The 18,703-nt window shown below is 42.8% G+C and overlaps 1 protein-coding gene across 2 annotated transcripts in view; it reads right to left on the minus strand.

Moving 5' to 3' along the window:
* Positions 1 to 18,703, minus strand: part of xpo4 (exportin 4) — a 78,262-nt gene that overhangs the window by 49,066 nt on the left and 10,493 nt on the right. For both annotated transcript variants that reach the window (XM_071536166.1, XM_071536167.1), the window contains exons 5-7: positions 15,815 to 15,931; positions 14,323 to 14,476; positions 469 to 581 (exon numbers count right to left, since the gene is read on the minus strand). In XM_071536166.1, the coding sequence (XP_071392267.1) occupies positions 469 to 581; positions 14,323 to 14,476; positions 15,815 to 15,931 (384 nt within the window). The remainder of the gene's footprint in view (positions 1 to 468; positions 582 to 14,322; positions 14,477 to 15,814; positions 15,932 to 18,703) is intronic.

Consider the following 18,703-nt stretch of genomic DNA (forward strand, 5'->3'; position numbering starts at 1 on the left):
TATTTGTTAAAGGTGAAATGTGTGTCAAAATAGCATTTTAAATGAAATATTGTGGTGCTGCAGAGATGTCCTGGCCTACACATCATATTCTACAGACTTAAGAAAACATCTTTGTTTGGTACAGATCCCCGCAAAAATCACACCATAATCATTTTAATACGTTTTTCAATGAAAATGAGAATAATGATGTAAAAATGATCATTCCCTCTAATATCGCAAATCATATCGCAATTGCAATATCGGTCAAAATAATCGCAAATAGATATTTTTTCCAAAATCGTTCAGCCCTATATCAAACAGCATTAAAGGACTTTTGAGGCCTGAATAGAGGCAATCCAAGACATTTTAAGACTTTGTCCAGGACTTGCAGACACCCTGAGGAGGACAGACAGGTAAGAGGGAGGAGAGGAAGCGGACCATGATGACGAACGGACTGACGGACGGAGGGAGGGAGGGAGGGATACTCACCGTGAAGAAGAGGTCCATGACGCGGGTGTCCAGCAGCGCTTCCCTCCAGGACTCGGTGGGCTTGAGCGTGACGTTCTGCGTGGACTCGAACATGGCGATGTAGTGGCGCCCCAGTGACCCGCCGCCAGTTAAGGCCAACGACAGCATGGGGAGGAGGAGGAGGAGGGAGGGAGGGAGGAAGGAAGAGGAGGAGGAAGAGGAGGAGGAGCGGGGAACACAAAAAACACAAGCTCCTGTCACTAAGCTTTCTCTCTCTCTCTCTGTGGGTATTTCGGTCTCTCTCTCTCTCTCTCTCTCTGCCGTGTCAGGCTTTGGTTTCGTGTGGCTGGCAGTTGAAACTCGTCGTTAAGTCACTCGCTAACTAACTCTCTTTTTTTCTTTTTTTCAACTCTCTCTCTCTCTCACCCTCTCCGACTGCAGCCTCCCGCTTTGTTTTTGTGTCCTCCTTCCTCTATCATCAACCCCTTGCGCTCTGCCACACTTTCCTTCCGCAAAGAAACTCTTGCCCTCTTTCTCACCCTCTCTTTTTTCCCCTCCTCCTCCTCCTCCTTCTCCTTCTCCTCCTCTGCTCTCCGTTCCCTCGACTGTCTGTTGTTTCCAGTCTCTACCCTCTGACTCACTTGACACTCTCTTTCCCCTCCTTGTCCTCTCGTTCACCTCTCTTCCCCTCTCTTTATCCCAGCACACACACACACACACACTCCTTTTAAAAAAACACCCCAAGACGCTTCGCTCTCCACAGCCAATCGAAACTGTCCGACCCGTCACTCTTCACCTCCTTTGTCCACTCCTCTCCCAAGACTTCCTCCAGACTCCTTGACACTCCCTCTCTCCCTCCTCGGCCAATCACGGCCCGCCTCTGTCTCTCCTCTTGACCGCTCTCCAAGACTCGCCCAAAAACAAGACTCTCTCTCTCTCTCTCTCTCCTTTGCCACAACACACACACTCGCTCTCTCTTCACTCAAGACTTCTTACACACCCACAACACACACTCTGTCCTCACTCAAGACTTCTTACACACACACACACTCTGTCCTCATGCGAGACCTCTAACACACACACACACTTTCTCTTTTGCCTATTGAGACTCTTTCTTTCTCTTCTTGACCACTTTCCAAAGGTTCTTCTTCTTCTTCTTTTCCCCAAACAAGACGCTTTCCCTCTCCTTGCCCCCACAACACACACACTCTCTCTCCTTATTTAAGACTTCTTACACACCCACAACACATACTCTCTCTCTTCACAAACCCACGACACACACACTCTCTCTCTTTCTCTCTCTCCTTGGCCTATCCAGAGTCTTTTTCTCTTGACCGCTTTCCAAAGGTTCTTCTTCTTCTTTTCCCCAAACAAGATGCTTTCCCTCTCCTTGCCCCCACAACACACACTCTCTCTCCTTATTTAAGACTTCTTACACACCCACAACACACACTCTCTCTTCACAAACCCACAACACACACACTCTCCTGCTTCAAGACTTCTATTACGCCCAAAACACACACACTCTCTCATCAGCCTATCAATAGTCTTTCTTTCGCTTCTTGACTCTCCAAAACTCCTTCTTCTCTCCCAAAACCAGACTGTTTCTCTCTCCTCACCCCACAACACACACACACACTCTCTCCTCATTCAAGACTTCTTACAACCCCACAACACACTCTTTCTCTTCACACACACACACAAACAAAACACACTCTCTCCTCAGCCAATCGAGACTTTCTTTCTCCTCTCTCCAGCAGTTCTTCCTTTCTCCCGGACAACTTCTTCCTCTCTCCTTATCCTCACATCACACTCTCTCTCTCTCTCTCTCCTCACTCAAGATTTCCTGCAACACCCACAACACACTCTCCTTCTCTAGCCAATCAAAACTCTCCCTTTCTCCTCTTGACCAACTCTCCAAAACTCCTTCCCTCTCTCCCCCCAAAATTTCCCAAACTCTCACTCCGTCCTTGCTCAAGACTTCTTACAACGCACACTTCCTCTCATTAACCAATCGAGACTCTCTCATTCTCTCTCTCTTTCTCCCAATTGCCCACACAAACCCCCTTCTCTCTCCCTCCCCCTCTCTCAAGATTTCCTGCAACACCCACAACACACTCTCTCCTTCTCTAGCCAATCAAAACTCTCCCTTTCTCCTCTTGACCAACTCTCCAAAACCTCCTTCCCTCTCTCCCCCCAAAATTTCCCAAACTCTCACTCCGTCCTCGCTCAAGAAGACTTCTTACAAAACCCGAGACGCACACTTCCTCTCATTAGCCAATCAAGACTCTCTCTCATTCTCTCTCTCTTTTTCTCCCAATTGCCCACACAAACCCCCTTCTCTCTCCCTCTCCCTCCCTCCCTCCCCGAGGCTCGGTGACAGCGGGAGGAGGAAACTTCCAGAGGAATGCTCGATCAAAGCCAAGCAGCGGCGGAGGCCAGCGAGGCCACGCATTCCTCCGGCACCAGCCCGCAGTCACTCCCCGTGCACCCCCCCCCCCCGCCCCACCACAACACACCACGCCACGCCGTCCGGCACAGAAGTTGGCACCTGTCTGAGGGTCTGCGGGATGGTGTGTGTGTGTGTGTGTGTGTGTGTGTGTGTCCGTCCAACGCTCGGCTTTCTGGCCCCGGTAAAAATAGCCGCGGCGAGGCAGGAAGGAACTCTGAGTGAACCTTTCTGGAACGAGGGGGGAAGAGATGGAGCGATGGAGCGATGGAGAAAGGCGGCAGAGAATGATTATATTTGATTTTTCTCTAGACTTTCAGGTTTTTCTCATTTGCTTCTAATAAAAAAATATATATATATGTTATTTTGACTTTGTACGTCATTTTCTTTTATGTGATTTTTACTGCGCTCTGGTTTTATACATTGTGGTTGATCTGTGACTTTTATGTTCGTCTTCATGCTGCTTTCTTGGCCATGTCTCGCTTGAAAATGATTTTTTTTTTTTTTAATTGCAAAAGGGACTAACCTGGTTAAATAAAGAAAATTAAAAACACACTTTTCTTGTTTCTTACCTCGCCTTTCCTATTCTGAACCAAAGTGAGTGTTTAGAGGTGAGTGAAAGAAAAAGGAAAGGGGGCAGAAAGAAAAGAGAGAGAGATGGGGAAAGAGAGCGAGACAGAAAGCGAGATGGGGAAAGAGAGCGAGACAGAAAGCGAGATGGGGGTAAGAGAGAGATGGAGAAAGCAAGAAAGAGAGATGTGGAAAGTATGAAAGAAGCAAGAAACAAAGAGACTGGGAAATAGAAAGAAGGAAATAGAGACGGGGAAAGAGTAAGAAAGAATGAGAGAGATGGGGGAAGAGAGGGATTAATAAAGGAGGAAGAAGAGGGTCCAGCAGGCAGCAGACGGTGGCTGTGTGTGGGGGGGGGGGGGGACCACCTGGGTGACAGACTGCCTAAACATCATATGGCTCAGACCAGACCCACACTGGGACCAGAGGAATGATAACTACACAACTACTGGGACTGCTGAGGTCACTTCATTAGGCTGCTGGACCCAGACACAACACGGGTCTGACAAGCCTTCACACCAGAAAGGTGGAAATATGGCTCAATTAGGAGATTAAAGGAATAGTTCACCCAAAAATGAAAATTCTGCCATCATCTACTCTGCCAGCATAACTCCATAGCAGCCTTCTCCAAAACAACTGAAGTCAGTGGGGACCAGTTCTTCAGAGTTCCAAAAAGACCTACAGTATATTTACACCATCATTTAGTGCAAATCTTAACTACAGCTGATTGATTTGCAACAAATAATGGTGTATAGGTCTTTCTATTCACAGTGTGATTGTTTGGCTGTTTTTGTTTTGGAACTCTAAAGAACAGGTCCCCATTGACTTCAGTTGTTTTGGAGAAGGCTGCTACCAAGTTGTGCTGCAACCTCCCTGTGTGTTATATGGACTAACAAATTTTACCTGTGTTTCATTTGGCATGAGGGGGAGTAGATGATGACAGAATTTTCATTTTTGGGTGTCTATTCCTTTAAAAAGGAGCGAGAGAGCGTGATGAAGCCTGGAGGCTAAACGTATTTCCTCCAATGTATTCATAGGACGAGATGAACTTTATTGATACCCGAGGAGAAACTGAGAACGAACAGTTAAAAAAAGGTAATGAGGGATACAGATAAAAGTAGAAAAATAGTCTGTTTGAAGTTACTATAATATTCCTACATGTTGACCAAAATAGAATTTGCGCTAGCATGTCTACTGACAAATGTACAGATGTTTTCAGTTCAGATTTCAAAATTTGCAGATGATTTACTGTTGCATTAAAGAGAAGGGTCTGAGGCTTTCTGTGTGCATAGGAAGAGTTAAGGTATTTAATATATACTGTCTATATACTTTATATAACAGCCATTCCCTTTTTCTGTCCAAGCAAATATATCAATAATGAGACTTATGCATCTCTTGTGGGTTTTACATAGTTTAAAATGAAGATGTACAAGAGGCAATAGAGAGTCTTTGGCAAAAGAACAAATCCTGGGTGTGTTGTCACATCTCCAGAATTACTTTCCTCTCACAAACTTCATCAAATGCATGCATGAAGACAACTAACTCAACTCAAAATGCTAATTTAAACTGTAATTCACCGTGTAATGACATCAGCCTTCATTCTGTGTAATTTCTACACTGTGGATACAGGAATCTTTTTTTTTTTAAATTCTGAACAAAATCGACTCGCCAAGTTGACAAGTGAATTTACAACCACAACCCTGCTCTCCACTCTCCTTACAAAAGAAAAAAGATGGCTTGTGTGTGTGTGTGTGTGTGTGTGTGTGTGCGCAGTGTACATGCCTCCAGGATGAGTAATGAGCGCGGAGTGACTAGGACATGTGGCTGTGGTTTGGTGGGTTTTTAAAAGACATCACCTGCTACTATCTCAACCCTTCCAGCAGGCTCAAGAATAACTAACGCGACACGTCGATTTTCCACTGGAAAGATAGACGGACGGACACACAACACACACACACACACACACACACACACACACACACACACACACACACACAACCGACCTAAAACACAGCCAATACAAACCACTAACCACAAGGTTTTAAATCAAACAGGAGCACAGAAACTCACCCGCTTTCACACAGTTCTCAACAGCACATTGCGTACACTACCAGTCAAAAGTTTGGACATGTGCATTTTTCTTTATTTTTTTCTATTTTTCACATTTTAGACTAACAGTAAAGACATCAAAACTATGAAATAACACAAACGGAATTATGCACCGACCAAAAAAGTGTTAAACAAATCAAAACTATCTTATATTTTAGATTCTTTGACTTGATGGAAAGGCAAAGGCTTTGGAAAGAAATTCATACACAGGATCAACTTCACTATTTATATTTGACTAAGAAACACATTTCAAGCATTTAAGCAGAAGCCTTTAGAAAATGGCTTTCAGAACATTCAGTCAGGTGGGTCCAGACTAATGACTGGGAGTGTACAGTATGTGTTGTATTTTCAAATGCAAAGGATGGGCGGATGGAAGGACATGTACAGTATCCAAAAAGATAAAACATATGCACATATCTGCACACACACACAAACACCTTTCAACACCATTCTCTGCAAGGTGAGAAATTAACAACAGCTGCCAGTCAATTTGCTGGTAAAATTACAGGTAATGAACCACGGCTTCAAGGTCAACTCCCTGCCTTGACTCTCTGTAGTAACGTTCTCCAGCGACGGACACTTTAATGTCCAGTATTTATGGTTTTGCATGTGAACCCTGGCCCAGGTAGTGTGCATCCACACACGGCTCCCCGCTTCAAAGCATGTGCGAGGGCAGCGAGTTGCAATAAAAGGCCATCATTCTTCCCCTCATGGGTTATAATTCAGAGAGGCGATGGTATGCGTGAAGCGGCCACATGGCTGCAGAAGATAAACTGTCTGAACCTCAAGCATAACGAACCAAAATACGCATCGGAGCCAGAAATTTAATCTCTTAATTTCTGCAAGTTTGTTTATGCTACCAAAAGTGTATCAGCTGTAAATTTAACTGCAGACGTTTTTGTTTTTTTTAAAACACAGATTTGATTTATGCCACTGTGACAAATCTGAATTATAAAAAGCACTTCAAACCCATTTATTGCTTGGTTGAATAGAACTTACTGTAGAGAATGGTTTATTGATTTCTGATGTGGGGTTACTGTATGGGTTTATTGCATTCTTTTCTCTTCTGTATTTCCCTCTCTCTCTTCTGGTTTTTTTTTTTGTTCGGCTTTCACTTTAACATTTAAGTTGTCAGTTAAGTGTGTAGTTATGTCTTGTCTTTTGCTTGAAAACTTTACTAAAATGTTCAATACAACGAAAAAAAATTGCATGTTTCTCATTTCCAAATCAGCTTTCATCATCAACCGTTTTCAAAAGACTCTGTGCAAACACGATTTGATCTGCATGCATGTTTCATATTTCAAACATTTATTTTCAAACTATCTCCGGTCATCTGAGGGTTTTTGCGGGCCCTGAGCGGCGTCCGTCCCCGAGGCTCGTGGATTAGCGGGCTCCTCCTGTATCTTCTATTCATTACGGGTTGATCCCGGGGCGAGGACGGGAGCGCCGGGCGGGGGGAGAGCGAGAGAGCGAGCGAGCGAGCGAGCGAGCGGCCGGGCGAGGAGAGCGAGAGAGCGAGAGGCTGCCAGCGGCCGGGCGAGGAGCGCGGCGCTATGCTAAGGCGCGTGGTGGGGTTTAGTGATATATCCTGCCTTAAGTCTCGCCTGCAGCCTCGCCATGTGAAATAACAGTCCAGGAATGCCTCTTCACTGCCCCCCCCCCCCGCCACCCCCCACCCCTCCCCTCTTCTTCTTCACTCCCTGCTCATCCCTCTTACTGTTCTGCTCCCATCTGTGTTTAGACAGCAGTTGCTGTTGATTCTCCCTCAGCTGAATTAAACCAATTCAACTATTCCGGCGTCTGGTTTCCCCACGCCAGTTTGCTTCTTCAAGAAAAAAAAAAGTGAGTCAGCAGATAGAGACAGGCTAATCTTAAGACCAGGGTGATTTTGGAAGCTTGGTCCAAAGTTTTAATAAAAGCCAGGTATGAGTTAAACTTCAGGTTGTTGTGTGTTGTAGGTAAGAACTAAATACTGCGTAACAGCCCTCTCCCTTTTCTATATAAGCACATATATATATATATATATATAAACTTTAAATAAATCAAGTGCCAAGCTTTCGGTCACAAGACCTTCATCAGGGCAAAGCAGCCTTCACAATGAACTAAGTCCATATATGATCATCAATGATATCTATATAGATATCTATACAGCTGATTGCATTGATGATCATCTTGATGATCATCATCTGCTTTGCCCTGATGAAGGTCTTGTGACCGAAAGCTTGGCACTTGATTTATTAAAGAAACTGGCATGGATCTAAGGGTGCAGAACCTTCTTCCTTTATACTGTTCTTTGGTCTTCTAGCACCTTAGCGCATTCAATAGTCGTGAGTGCAGTGATCTTCTCTAAGTAGTTACATAAGGAAATCTTGGAGGAGAGAGAATGACTTCTGGCAACAAGCTCTCCCATCTCTGATTACTTCTTCTATCTTCACTTAAAGTGGTAATCTGTGTTAACTCTTGCTTTTTTTTTTTTTACAATTTAGCCTCCATCTTTGTCCCTCAGCCTCACTGTGGTGTTTCTGCACTGCACTTCCCACAGATCACCTGTCAATCAATCAAAGATTGGATTTTCTGTTGCTGCAGTTTGAGTTTCTTTGTCTGTTCAGCCATGGTGGCTATCGCTGCTCATGCTAACTACCCAGTTCTTCTTCTTCTGTTTATTCCAAACAAACCGGAAATGTAAAACGCATCACTTCCTGTGCGGCAGAGGATTTTTCCCAGACACCGGCTGTTTAGAACAGAGAGTGGAGAAGCTTTATGAACTGGATATAGGTTGAATCACTTGTTATATCAATCAGTGACTTAGAGTTGCGAAACAGACATTTATTTCTAGAAAACGTCACAGATTATTATTTTAATCTCTCAGTAGACTCGCAGCCTCTCCCCTACTGCTCCTCCTGTCTGTGTTTAGACAGCAGGAGTCGTAGATTCTCCCTGCAGGTCGGAGCCACATGGCGGCTCCAAGGCAAACATCCAGGATCGGCTTACACCCTCCTAATCCCAACCTTAACCTGCGGGGCAAAACGCCTCTAAACTGACCTCTGACCAGCTAATGGGAATATTGAGCTCACAGTCGACTCTCGGCTCAGGAATACCTCCCGGTAACGGCTGGCGGGGTTAATCAGCGAGCACCGTGCCGCTTTTATTACGCTTTTGTTATTGCCTGGCTAAAAATAAAGAGAAAAAAAATGAAAACGAGGACTGGCTACTCTCCTATGAGAACATAAATAACTACAAATCAAGTAAGAGAAAGCAGAAAGAAATGAAGTCGGCAGAGCGTCTCTGTAAGAGGCGGGGAAGGCAATCTGTCATGCTTTCATTTGAAACAACTTGGGAGAGTTTTTTTGGAGCCGGATATGCCAAGAAATCTTAGCATTCCTCTCTGGTGAAGAGAGCAACAGAGAGGAGAAAATGAAACGGGAAAAATCTCCCATGGGGCTTCAGAACAGAGCGCCACTGGCTGTCTGAGCAATTTATTTGACCGGGATTAAAGGATGAGTTCATCGATTTTGGACCTATATATAATTTGTCTCTTCATCCCTGTAGTTCTTGGACCCACAGACAATACTGGCTCCAGAGTCAGCTGTTGCCTCTTGCTGCTAACATTGGGCCTCATGCAGGAAGCGATATACAAACAAATTTTCTCTTATTTTTGTTCGTATCCACGATTATTTTGTTAGTACCCATTGATTTCTGGGATTCACCAATGTTTTCTTATTTTCGCTCTTCTCTTAGGTAAGAGAAAATTTTACGAGTGGTCGAGAGCACTCTTACCAAGATAAGAAAAAAACATCTCACGATAATTCAATATTACCGTTTATCGTCTTTCAGTGGAATCATATTGTGATGATATGAAGATATTCTAATATCGTGACACACATTTCTGCTGTTTAAATTGATGATGACAAGCAAATTTTACTTAAAAACTCTGATAAAATGAGGTATGGTAGGAATATTATTTGAATATTTCTGTTTTGTTTGACATCACACCTAACATTACCATTCGGTTCAATGAGATGAACATTAATTTGACTATTTAACGTGATTTTGCATACATGAACCATATCGTGATATATATTGATATCGAGAAAAATCCTTATGATTATCATGATATTGATTTCAACCATATCGCCCAGCCCTATTTTAGAGTAATTATAATGATTGGATTATTAAATTTGTGGGTTAAAGAAATACCGTTGGTCCATTGATCCCAATTAAGACTATAAAAAGCCTTGGATGATATTGCGTGGTTCAGCTTCTGAATGGCTTACATGCTGCTCTGAGATGCTTTGTCCATCCAGGCCTTACAGAGAACGCCTTTTTAGAGATCACAGATCTATTTGATGAGGCGGATGAACGGCTGCTGAGCCGTTTCAGATCGCCAAGAGCGCCTCTCCAATTCTTGGCCGTGTGCCAGAGTATTTGCACACGACACAACACCCTTATATGGTGTTTAGGGGGCGTTACCTATGCTAATAACAATCAATCGGCCACGCGCCTCCAATTTCTGATCAAGTGGGATTCATCGTTCAGCACACCTGGGTAAGAGCAGATTTGGATGGTTAAGAACGTTTGGTGCATCTGGAGTTGACTTATTTTTTCTCTTAACCAGAAAATTAAGAGAAAAGAGAGAAGCCAATATTGTCTGTGGGTCCAAGTACTACAGGTATGGAAGAGACTAATTATACACTACCAGTCAAAAGTTTGGACACACCTGATTGAATGTACTGTATAATTTCATTTTACTTCATAGTTTTGATGTTTTTAATATTATTCTAAAATGTGAAAAATAGTAAAAAATAAAGAAAAATGTGTGTGTCCAAACTTTTGACTGGTTTGGTTTGTTTAGTTTAGTTTATTAAGTTTATTTGTCAGGGACCATGTGCAAAAGAGAACACTGATCTCAGAAAAGAGAAAAGATGCTTTGCACCAGATGATAGCTATTTGCTAATTCCCATCTGCAGTCCCAGGGCAGGTCAACATAAAATACAGCACAAACGATACAATAAATTACAAAGTACATGTTGAAGGACTGGTAGTGTATACAGGTCCAAAAGTGCCAAACTTATCCTTTAATTTAGTCAAGATCCCTTCCCACAGCATCTTTAAGAAAACATCTAAACAACATAAAAAGAACACAGATACACAGATGAATACAGCGCTGCAGCAGGGAGGGAGGCAGCGATCTGTCTGTCAGCTCTGACAGCCATTCACAGCACCTGACCGCGGCCCGGAGGCCCGGAGGCCCGACCGCGACCCTGGCCGGGGGTCAAGCCCGGCGCGGAGTGACACGGTGTCGGAGCGACGCCCGGGGAGCGTGCCGCCGCCGGACGACACCGGACCCCCGGGGGCCAGGGGCTTCAGACGGCGGCGAGGACAGATCACAAGCATGCCGCTCGCCTTCGTTTCTGAGGGCCGATTTAAAAAGGCTTCTTTGAGGAGTGTGTAAGCGTGTGTGTTTGTGTGTGTGTGTGTGTGTGTGTGTGTGTGTGTGTGTGTGTGTGTATATATAACAGGCGGCGGCTGTCAGGCACGCAATTAAGGAGAGGCCCCCCTGACACACACACACTGGCATACGCTCGCATCGCATCACACAAGCACAGGCGTGTTGTGACACTTGCAGACAGGCGGCCGCACTCATTCAGGCCTCCCAGCGGTCTTCATCAATCTGTTCTCCTTTTCAACAACAGCCCGGACACTTACAGGCTTTACACACACACACACACACACACACACACAGACAGAGGACAGAACTTAAAGGGGACCACCACTTGATTTAAGAATTCATATGCTATTTCCAAGGCCTGAGACTGTCCATTTGGGAACGTCAACTCTCTGCCAAATCCAGGAACCAAAGAACTACAGTCCTGTTTGCACGGGACTAGTGTTATGTTAGGGACCACATGTATTTAATGAATTACCCTTCAACCTTTGCATTTTGTGAAACAATTTTGCACGGGAAAAACGAAATTCACTGAAATCACAGTGCCCTGGATACAGTTGTATAAGGGGAAGATATTGGATAATACTGAATATCGCGATATTTCACGATATTGAATAAATAAATAATAATATTTATTATATTTATAGCCTAGAAATTTGATCTAATTTAGAACAAATAAAATTACAAATAAATACATAAAAAAATAACGGCCGCCCCCCTGTGATAATATCGTATATCACAATATTTTGGCGGGACAGCACTGAAAATTTTACAATTCATAACTTATACAAAACCTTTGTGTGCATTCAAATGCATTCAAATGCATTCAAACCCCCCCCCCCCCAATCGTTCCTGTCTCTCTCTACTTTAAAGAGTAACTAAACCCCAAACCCAAATCTGTGGTGAAGCCTGACACCTAATTGTGAAAAGTAGAGTACTGAACTGGCCATCTGCTATTGGATGGTCTTTGTGCCAGGTGATGTCACCTTCGATAGAGTACAACAGGTGGTTACAGGTTACAGACACGGCAGATTCGCACAGGATCAAACTCACTGACGATCTGTGTGAACAGGGCTGAGGACTCAAACTTGTCTTGTCCTCGAGGGATAAAGTCTGGAGCTGCTCTACAGACAATGAACAGGAGGCAGATTTTGTGGCCCCTGAATGTAATTGACGTTTTATACCAAAATTAGGTTTCTTCTCTTTGACAGACAGCGTGAAAACAAACGACTTTGTAGACCCACAGAATTATTTTCGCTTTTATACCGAAATTAGCTTCATCCCATGGCAGCGTTGTCAGTACTGAGACAGAAGATATACACCGCCTGCCCAAACAATCCCCCTGCTTTCTCTATCAATCACTTTAACTATCTTTCCAAAGTCATTCTCTATATATCAGCTCAACAACTTAAACCTGATGCCCCTGGTTTTGGGCTTCAAGTTCAAAAGTATAAACCAGTATCGTCCTAGACCATGAGACGAACATGCACTCTTAAATCCAGTGATGTCCATTACCAGGGTATCTGCAGGTTTCAGAAAGACAAATTTAAGACTTTTTAAAATGCTACCTGGAATTGAATTTAAGACCAATGTAAAAATCATAATAAGAAACCAGGCTGTTTTTGATTGAACAGAGATAATGATAGTTCTGAAACTATAAATGAGCAGAATAAGAAAAAGGTCAGCAGGAAATTAAATGTTAAGACACATGAAGTCCAACTGTGGTTAGAAAAGAAGATAGGATGCGGATTGTTCTACCAACCCTGTTCTGTTCTGATTCTATAAGTGGACATGCAACGCAGGGAAACCTGTCATTACATGGTGCAAAAAAGAAGTGACACAAAATTAAGACATTTTAATATTTTTTAAAGGCCTTAAATCTCGATAGGTCTTTTTCGGGCTTTTCCAGGCAGGATACGCTGTTTTAACTGTATTTCCAAAGGTCCCTCAGACACACAGTGACTGCAATGATGGCTACACACACACACCCATTCTTACACACACACACACACACACACACACACAGAATAGAATTAAACTGTGTCCAAAAAAATGCCTGCAATGGCCAAAACAAACACATACACACACACAGAGGATTTAAAAGTGGCTCTTTGAGAACACACACATACACACAGACATCAAACTGAGCGTGCCAGGCATACCAAGGGGAGCCTCAACAAGCCAAGGCGGGGGTGCGGGGGGTAGGCAGTGGGGTTGTTGGGGCTGGTATGATATGGGGATGGACACACACACACACACCTCTTTGAAAGTGATACATCACCCTGGCTGGCAGCAAGCGCCACTCCAGATCCCCTTAGACAGGCAGAGAGGATGCCAGGCTGCCTGGGATTTAGGCTGTAATGAGCCTGGAAGGACACACACACACGCGCACGCACACACACACACACACACACACACACACACACACACACACAGATGGAGTGCCTGGGTTCACTCCGCCACACGGCCAACTGCAAGGATAACATGGAAGCGCGCACGAGAGATGATCTACAAAGTAGAACTGATGGACGGGTATGCATTCCCGGGCATCACACATGTAGAAACACACACACACATATACACACACACACACACACACCAACTGCAAGAGTACCAAGGATTGTATTGAGCGTTGCAGGGACGATACATACTGATCTATATAAGATAAAGCAATGCCAACTGACACATAGACATATTAGGAGGTGTACACACACACACACACACACACACACACACACATTTGTAGTACTATACTTGTGAAGACAGTCTACTGACCCTAACCTCACCCTATGTTTTTTTTTTAACACCCAACTTTTAGATCTAAACTCTGCCACATTTTCAAAGTGAGGAGGACCAACATAAAGTCTCGTGTCTGGAGGATTTTCTTCATATTTTTTTCATCACCAGTGAACCAAGAACACACACCTACACACCTACACACCTACACACACACACACACACACATCAATATCTGTCAGAATCCCTACACTTTTTCCATAACTAGACTGGATTTGAAGAGGATTGTTTTTTTTTCCAACTGGGTCATATCACTCTATAGGTGAACAAAATTCTTCACACCCACAAATATTACAATATGTATATATATAGAAAGTTCAACAACGAAATAAAATGTGCAGTCGTATGTGTATCAGGACTGACCTGTTTTCCCCTCCATACTTTTCCAGACATTTTATCCAGTTCAAACACGTTTCGAGATCTGGAAATCATCATACTCGTGTTGCGTACTTTACCAGGCCCTGTGTAGAAACCCTCGGCCGGCGTTTTGAGGAAGAAAGGATATGATTGGGCGGCAGGAAGTTCCAGCTGAGGACCTGATTGGCCAGAGCCAGGTAGCGCTGAAAGACGGAGGACATCTGGGCGTTGAGGTTCTCCCGCCGGCTGAACTCCTGCAGCACCTCCATGGTCAACACGAAGATCTGACGCAGGTCCTCCTCCTGAGGGAGAGGGATGGTGGGAATAGATGGGTGGAGGGACGGAGGGATGGATGGAGAAATGAAGAAGAGAGAGAGAGAGAGATCAACGGTGAGGCCTGCGACCAGAAGGAAAACACTTTGAATCCCAGACTGTCTGGGAAAATCTGGGCAGGGAGAGCGAGTCAGGAACGCTCTGCTCTAAAACTGCAATTAACAATTATTGTCATTTAGGGCTGCAACTAACGATTATTTTCATTGTCGATTAATCTGTCGATTATTTTCTCGATTAATCGATTAGTTGTTTGGTCTATAAAATGTCAGAAAATGGTGAAAAATGTGGATCAGTGTTTCCCAAAGCCCAAGATGACGTCCTCAAATGTTTTGTCCACAACCCAAAGATATTCAGTTTACTGTCATAGAGGAGGAAAGAAACCAGAAAATATTCACATTTAAGAAGCTGGAATCAGAGAATTTTGACTTATTTTTCTAAAAAAAAATGACTCAAACCGATTAATCGATTATCAAAATAGTTGGCGATTAATTTAATAGTTGACAACTAATCGATTAATCTTTGCAGCTCTATTGTCATTATCGATTAACCTGTCGATTATTTTTTCGATTAATCATTTAGTCTATAAATATCAAACTTACCAGAGCCCAAAGTTATGTCTTAAAATTAGTTACTTAGTCTGATGAGCGGCCAAAAAAATGAAAGACAGAAAAGCAGAAAATCTTAGCATTGGTGAAGCTGTAAGCAGCAAATGTTTGGTATTTTTACTTACATTTTACTTAGATTTATAATTGACTAAAACAATTAATCAATTATCAAAAATATAATTGATTAATTTTCTGTCGATCGACTAATCGATTAATCAACCAATAATTTCAGCACTGCTCTATTCTCCCTTAACAGCTACTGCCGAGGTTCCATTGTGCGAGGCACCAAATTTTACACAAACTTTTAAAATGTTGCAAAAATGTGAATGAAGTGTATTTACATCAGCCAAAGTGTTGTCTATCTGGCTGGTAAGTAATGATTGAAGTCCAAACAACTGTAAAAGAAACATCCATGCACACACTCATGCTGCAGACAAGCACAAAGACAAGACACTAACTATTTTACTGTAAACTCTACAGCAGCTGGGGAATTTGGGGATTTATGTTCAGTAAGAACTGGACACCTGAATGATGTTTGGTTGGCTACCTAAGCGGCTGGTAAAGTGGACTAATTTACCAGCCACAGACAAAGACTAGCAATATTTGGCTGATGGCGAGAGGTAATTCTCCTCCCTGACAGCATGCAAGAAAGGAAGGAAAGAAGAAGAAGAAGAAGGAGGAAACAGCGGGCGAAGGCCAAACCTGAAACAGACGCTTGCAGCTGCCGTGAAACTCCATGCTGAGGCCGATGCTGCTGGTCTTACTGGAGCTGGAGAACTCGCTGAGCAGAGCGGTCAGGATGGAGCAGGCCAGGGTTTGCTGTGGGGAGGGGTAGGGGGGGTGGTAACACACACAGGTCAAAGGTTATGCTAAGAGTTACACTGAGGTCACACTCGAGTCAAGAAACAAGGAGGGAGCCTGTATGTGCTGCAGGTGGAAGATAGACAAAAGCACAAATGAGCTTTGATCCAAACTGAGACATCCACCATTTAAAAAAATAAAACTTTTACAACCTACCCTTATAAAAAGGAAGGACAGGGGAAAAGAAAATTACAGAAAAACATATGAGTTCACTCACAATCTGTGCATCTAAAAGTGGGAGTATTTGTTGTGTTCTTTTATCTTTCTATTTCACTTGATTTGATTCTTTTAATGCAATGCATTTTGCTTGTTCTTTTATATGAATTTTATCTTTTTATCTGCCTTCTATTGATGTAAAGCACACTGAGCTGCATGTTGTGTATGAAAGCTGCTATACAAATAAAGGTTATTATTATAAATAAAATGATCGCTGGCATGAAAGTAAAGCACATCATGCATCTGTTATTAAAGGTATGAATTATCTTAAGACCTTTAAAACCTAGTTAAATCATCTGTGTTTATGGAGTATTAACTGATGAATGTCAGGAAGAAAAAATGTGCAAAAATTGGATGTGTAGCATTTTGGAATGACACTCTTCATATAGTTTTCGATTCCTTGTCACCTATTAACACATTCAGTTGGATCTAAAAGACCCAACTGAAATGATGATGGTGAAGGTGATTCGAGGACAGGGAGAGGGAACCATGAGCCACGGAGAGCCGAGAGTCTGCAGGTTTTTATTCCCACCGAACACCGCAGCAGCTGATTTCACTGATCGGCTCCTCCTCTCTGGGTGAAGGGGAACTAATCAGTGAAATCAGCTGCTGTGGTGTTTGCTGGGAATGAAAACCTGCAGACTCTCGGCCCTTCGTGGCTCACGGTCGCCTCTCTCTGGTTCAGGGTGTAAGAGAGGGGAGACATCTTGAGGAGCTGGTGCCACCTAGTGGGTTAAGAAGAGACGCCCATTTCTTTTGAAGTCTTGACACTTCCAAAGTCATGCTGAGATTTGTTTTTTACAAAGGGGAGATAGAGTCGTTTACTATTCACCAGTGTGCTCAGTTTGTCCTAACTAATTACATAATGATCAACGAATTCATTTCGTTCATTCAATTCATTCGTTTTTTTCCAATATCTGTAGGCTCCCACACACTGTCTTCAGGGTTTTATTGAAAGACAACATTTCGGTCAAGTAACATTTGTCAGGTACAGTACTGTGCAAAAGTCTTAGACAGCCTAGATTTTTTATATTCATTTTGTCTTTGATGTTTATTTATTTGTCTTCTGCATTAGTCTGTCAGTAGACTGCTCATTATAGTATTTTCTTTTTTATATTTAGAATTTTTTAAAGCATCTTCACTTTACAGATTTTTTTTTACATGTACCTAAGACTTTTGCACAGTACTGTATCTGAATAAACATTTCAATGGGGCTTGTATTCATAGTATTCCCTTGATGTCACATGCATTTCCTACCAATATGGTGCTTTACAATACACAAAGCTCATTGCTGTGTTTGTCATTTGATTGTAATCACCAGCAGCAGCAGCGGCGTGCATAGAGAGGGGACAGGAGAGGAGAGAGGAGGAGAGGTGAGGGCTCCGTCTTATCTCTTTAGAAACTAACGTTATATTATTATGCGCTACGGACGCTTCATATCCAGGTCAATTTACACACCTGTGAGTAAAGCATATAAACGAGAAACTTGGCGATTACCTGACAATGTCAGCACAACGATTATAACAACAAGCACCGGGTAGATATCAACAATGAAGCAAGCAATGCTGATCACAGATTCAGGATTATCATTCGCCGAAGGGAAAACAGTCCTGCAATTCACTTTGGTATCGCACAGTAACGTTACAGCAAACGCAATCATTTGATAGGAATACGCAAGGAAACACATATCTGTGAAATAAACATTCAGAAGATCCATCTTGATACAAAGATAGTAGGTATTCCACATGCACCGATTGTTTTCTTCTTCCTGGAGGCGGGCCTTACTATGCACGAGGGCCACCGTGACGCGCGAAAGCTGTCAATCTCAAACACAACTGACAGATTCCCTCACAGAGATATTAACATTACATATTATTTGGATAGGATTCCCTTAAAGAACCGTCATAAATGTAAGTTATTTTATCATTACATATTAGTAAATTAACACTGTTTGATAATACAACAGTGTGGTGATGCAAGTTAATTCTGGAAAAAAGGACAGATGAGAATGAATAATTGGAAGAATGAATGACAGCTAGCTAGCCGCTAGCTAACACCCAGTGGATGTAAACATCACCCAGTGGGTGATATGGGTCACACATAAACTAATAGCTTGTTTGTCAAATCACATGTTTGAATTTTCAGATGAGTTTAAAAGACTGGCTGATCAAAAGAAGAAAGAATTAATAATTGACAATAAATGTCAACTGTTTTAAAGAATACTTTAATTATGTTGAATAAAAGTGTATTTTCCTAAATCTTGAGACACCTCATATGTAAGCTAGACAGACATTTCCCCTGCTCATTACTGTGCACAAATGTACTGTATGTACTTAGGCCTCACCCTCCTGGCATAGAAACCTCCCGGCAAGACGAGCGCACAAACAAATTTTTGTGCAAAAAAAAAAAATTGTGTGCAAAAAAAAAATTTGTGCAAAAAGAAAAATTTTGTGCGCGTGTGCTTCACCTCCGCTGCTACAACTCCATCCCAGGGGAAACACTGAATTTATTACA

This window comes from Centroberyx affinis, unplaced genomic scaffold, assembly GCF_046629955.1.
Source record: "Centroberyx affinis isolate AG114_WGS23_722 - 3 ecotype Tasmania unplaced genomic scaffold, CSIRO-AGI_Caff_v1 ptg002837l_1, whole genome shotgun sequence".
NCBI classification, from domain to species: Eukaryota; Metazoa; Chordata; class Actinopteri; order Beryciformes; family Berycidae; genus Centroberyx; species Centroberyx affinis.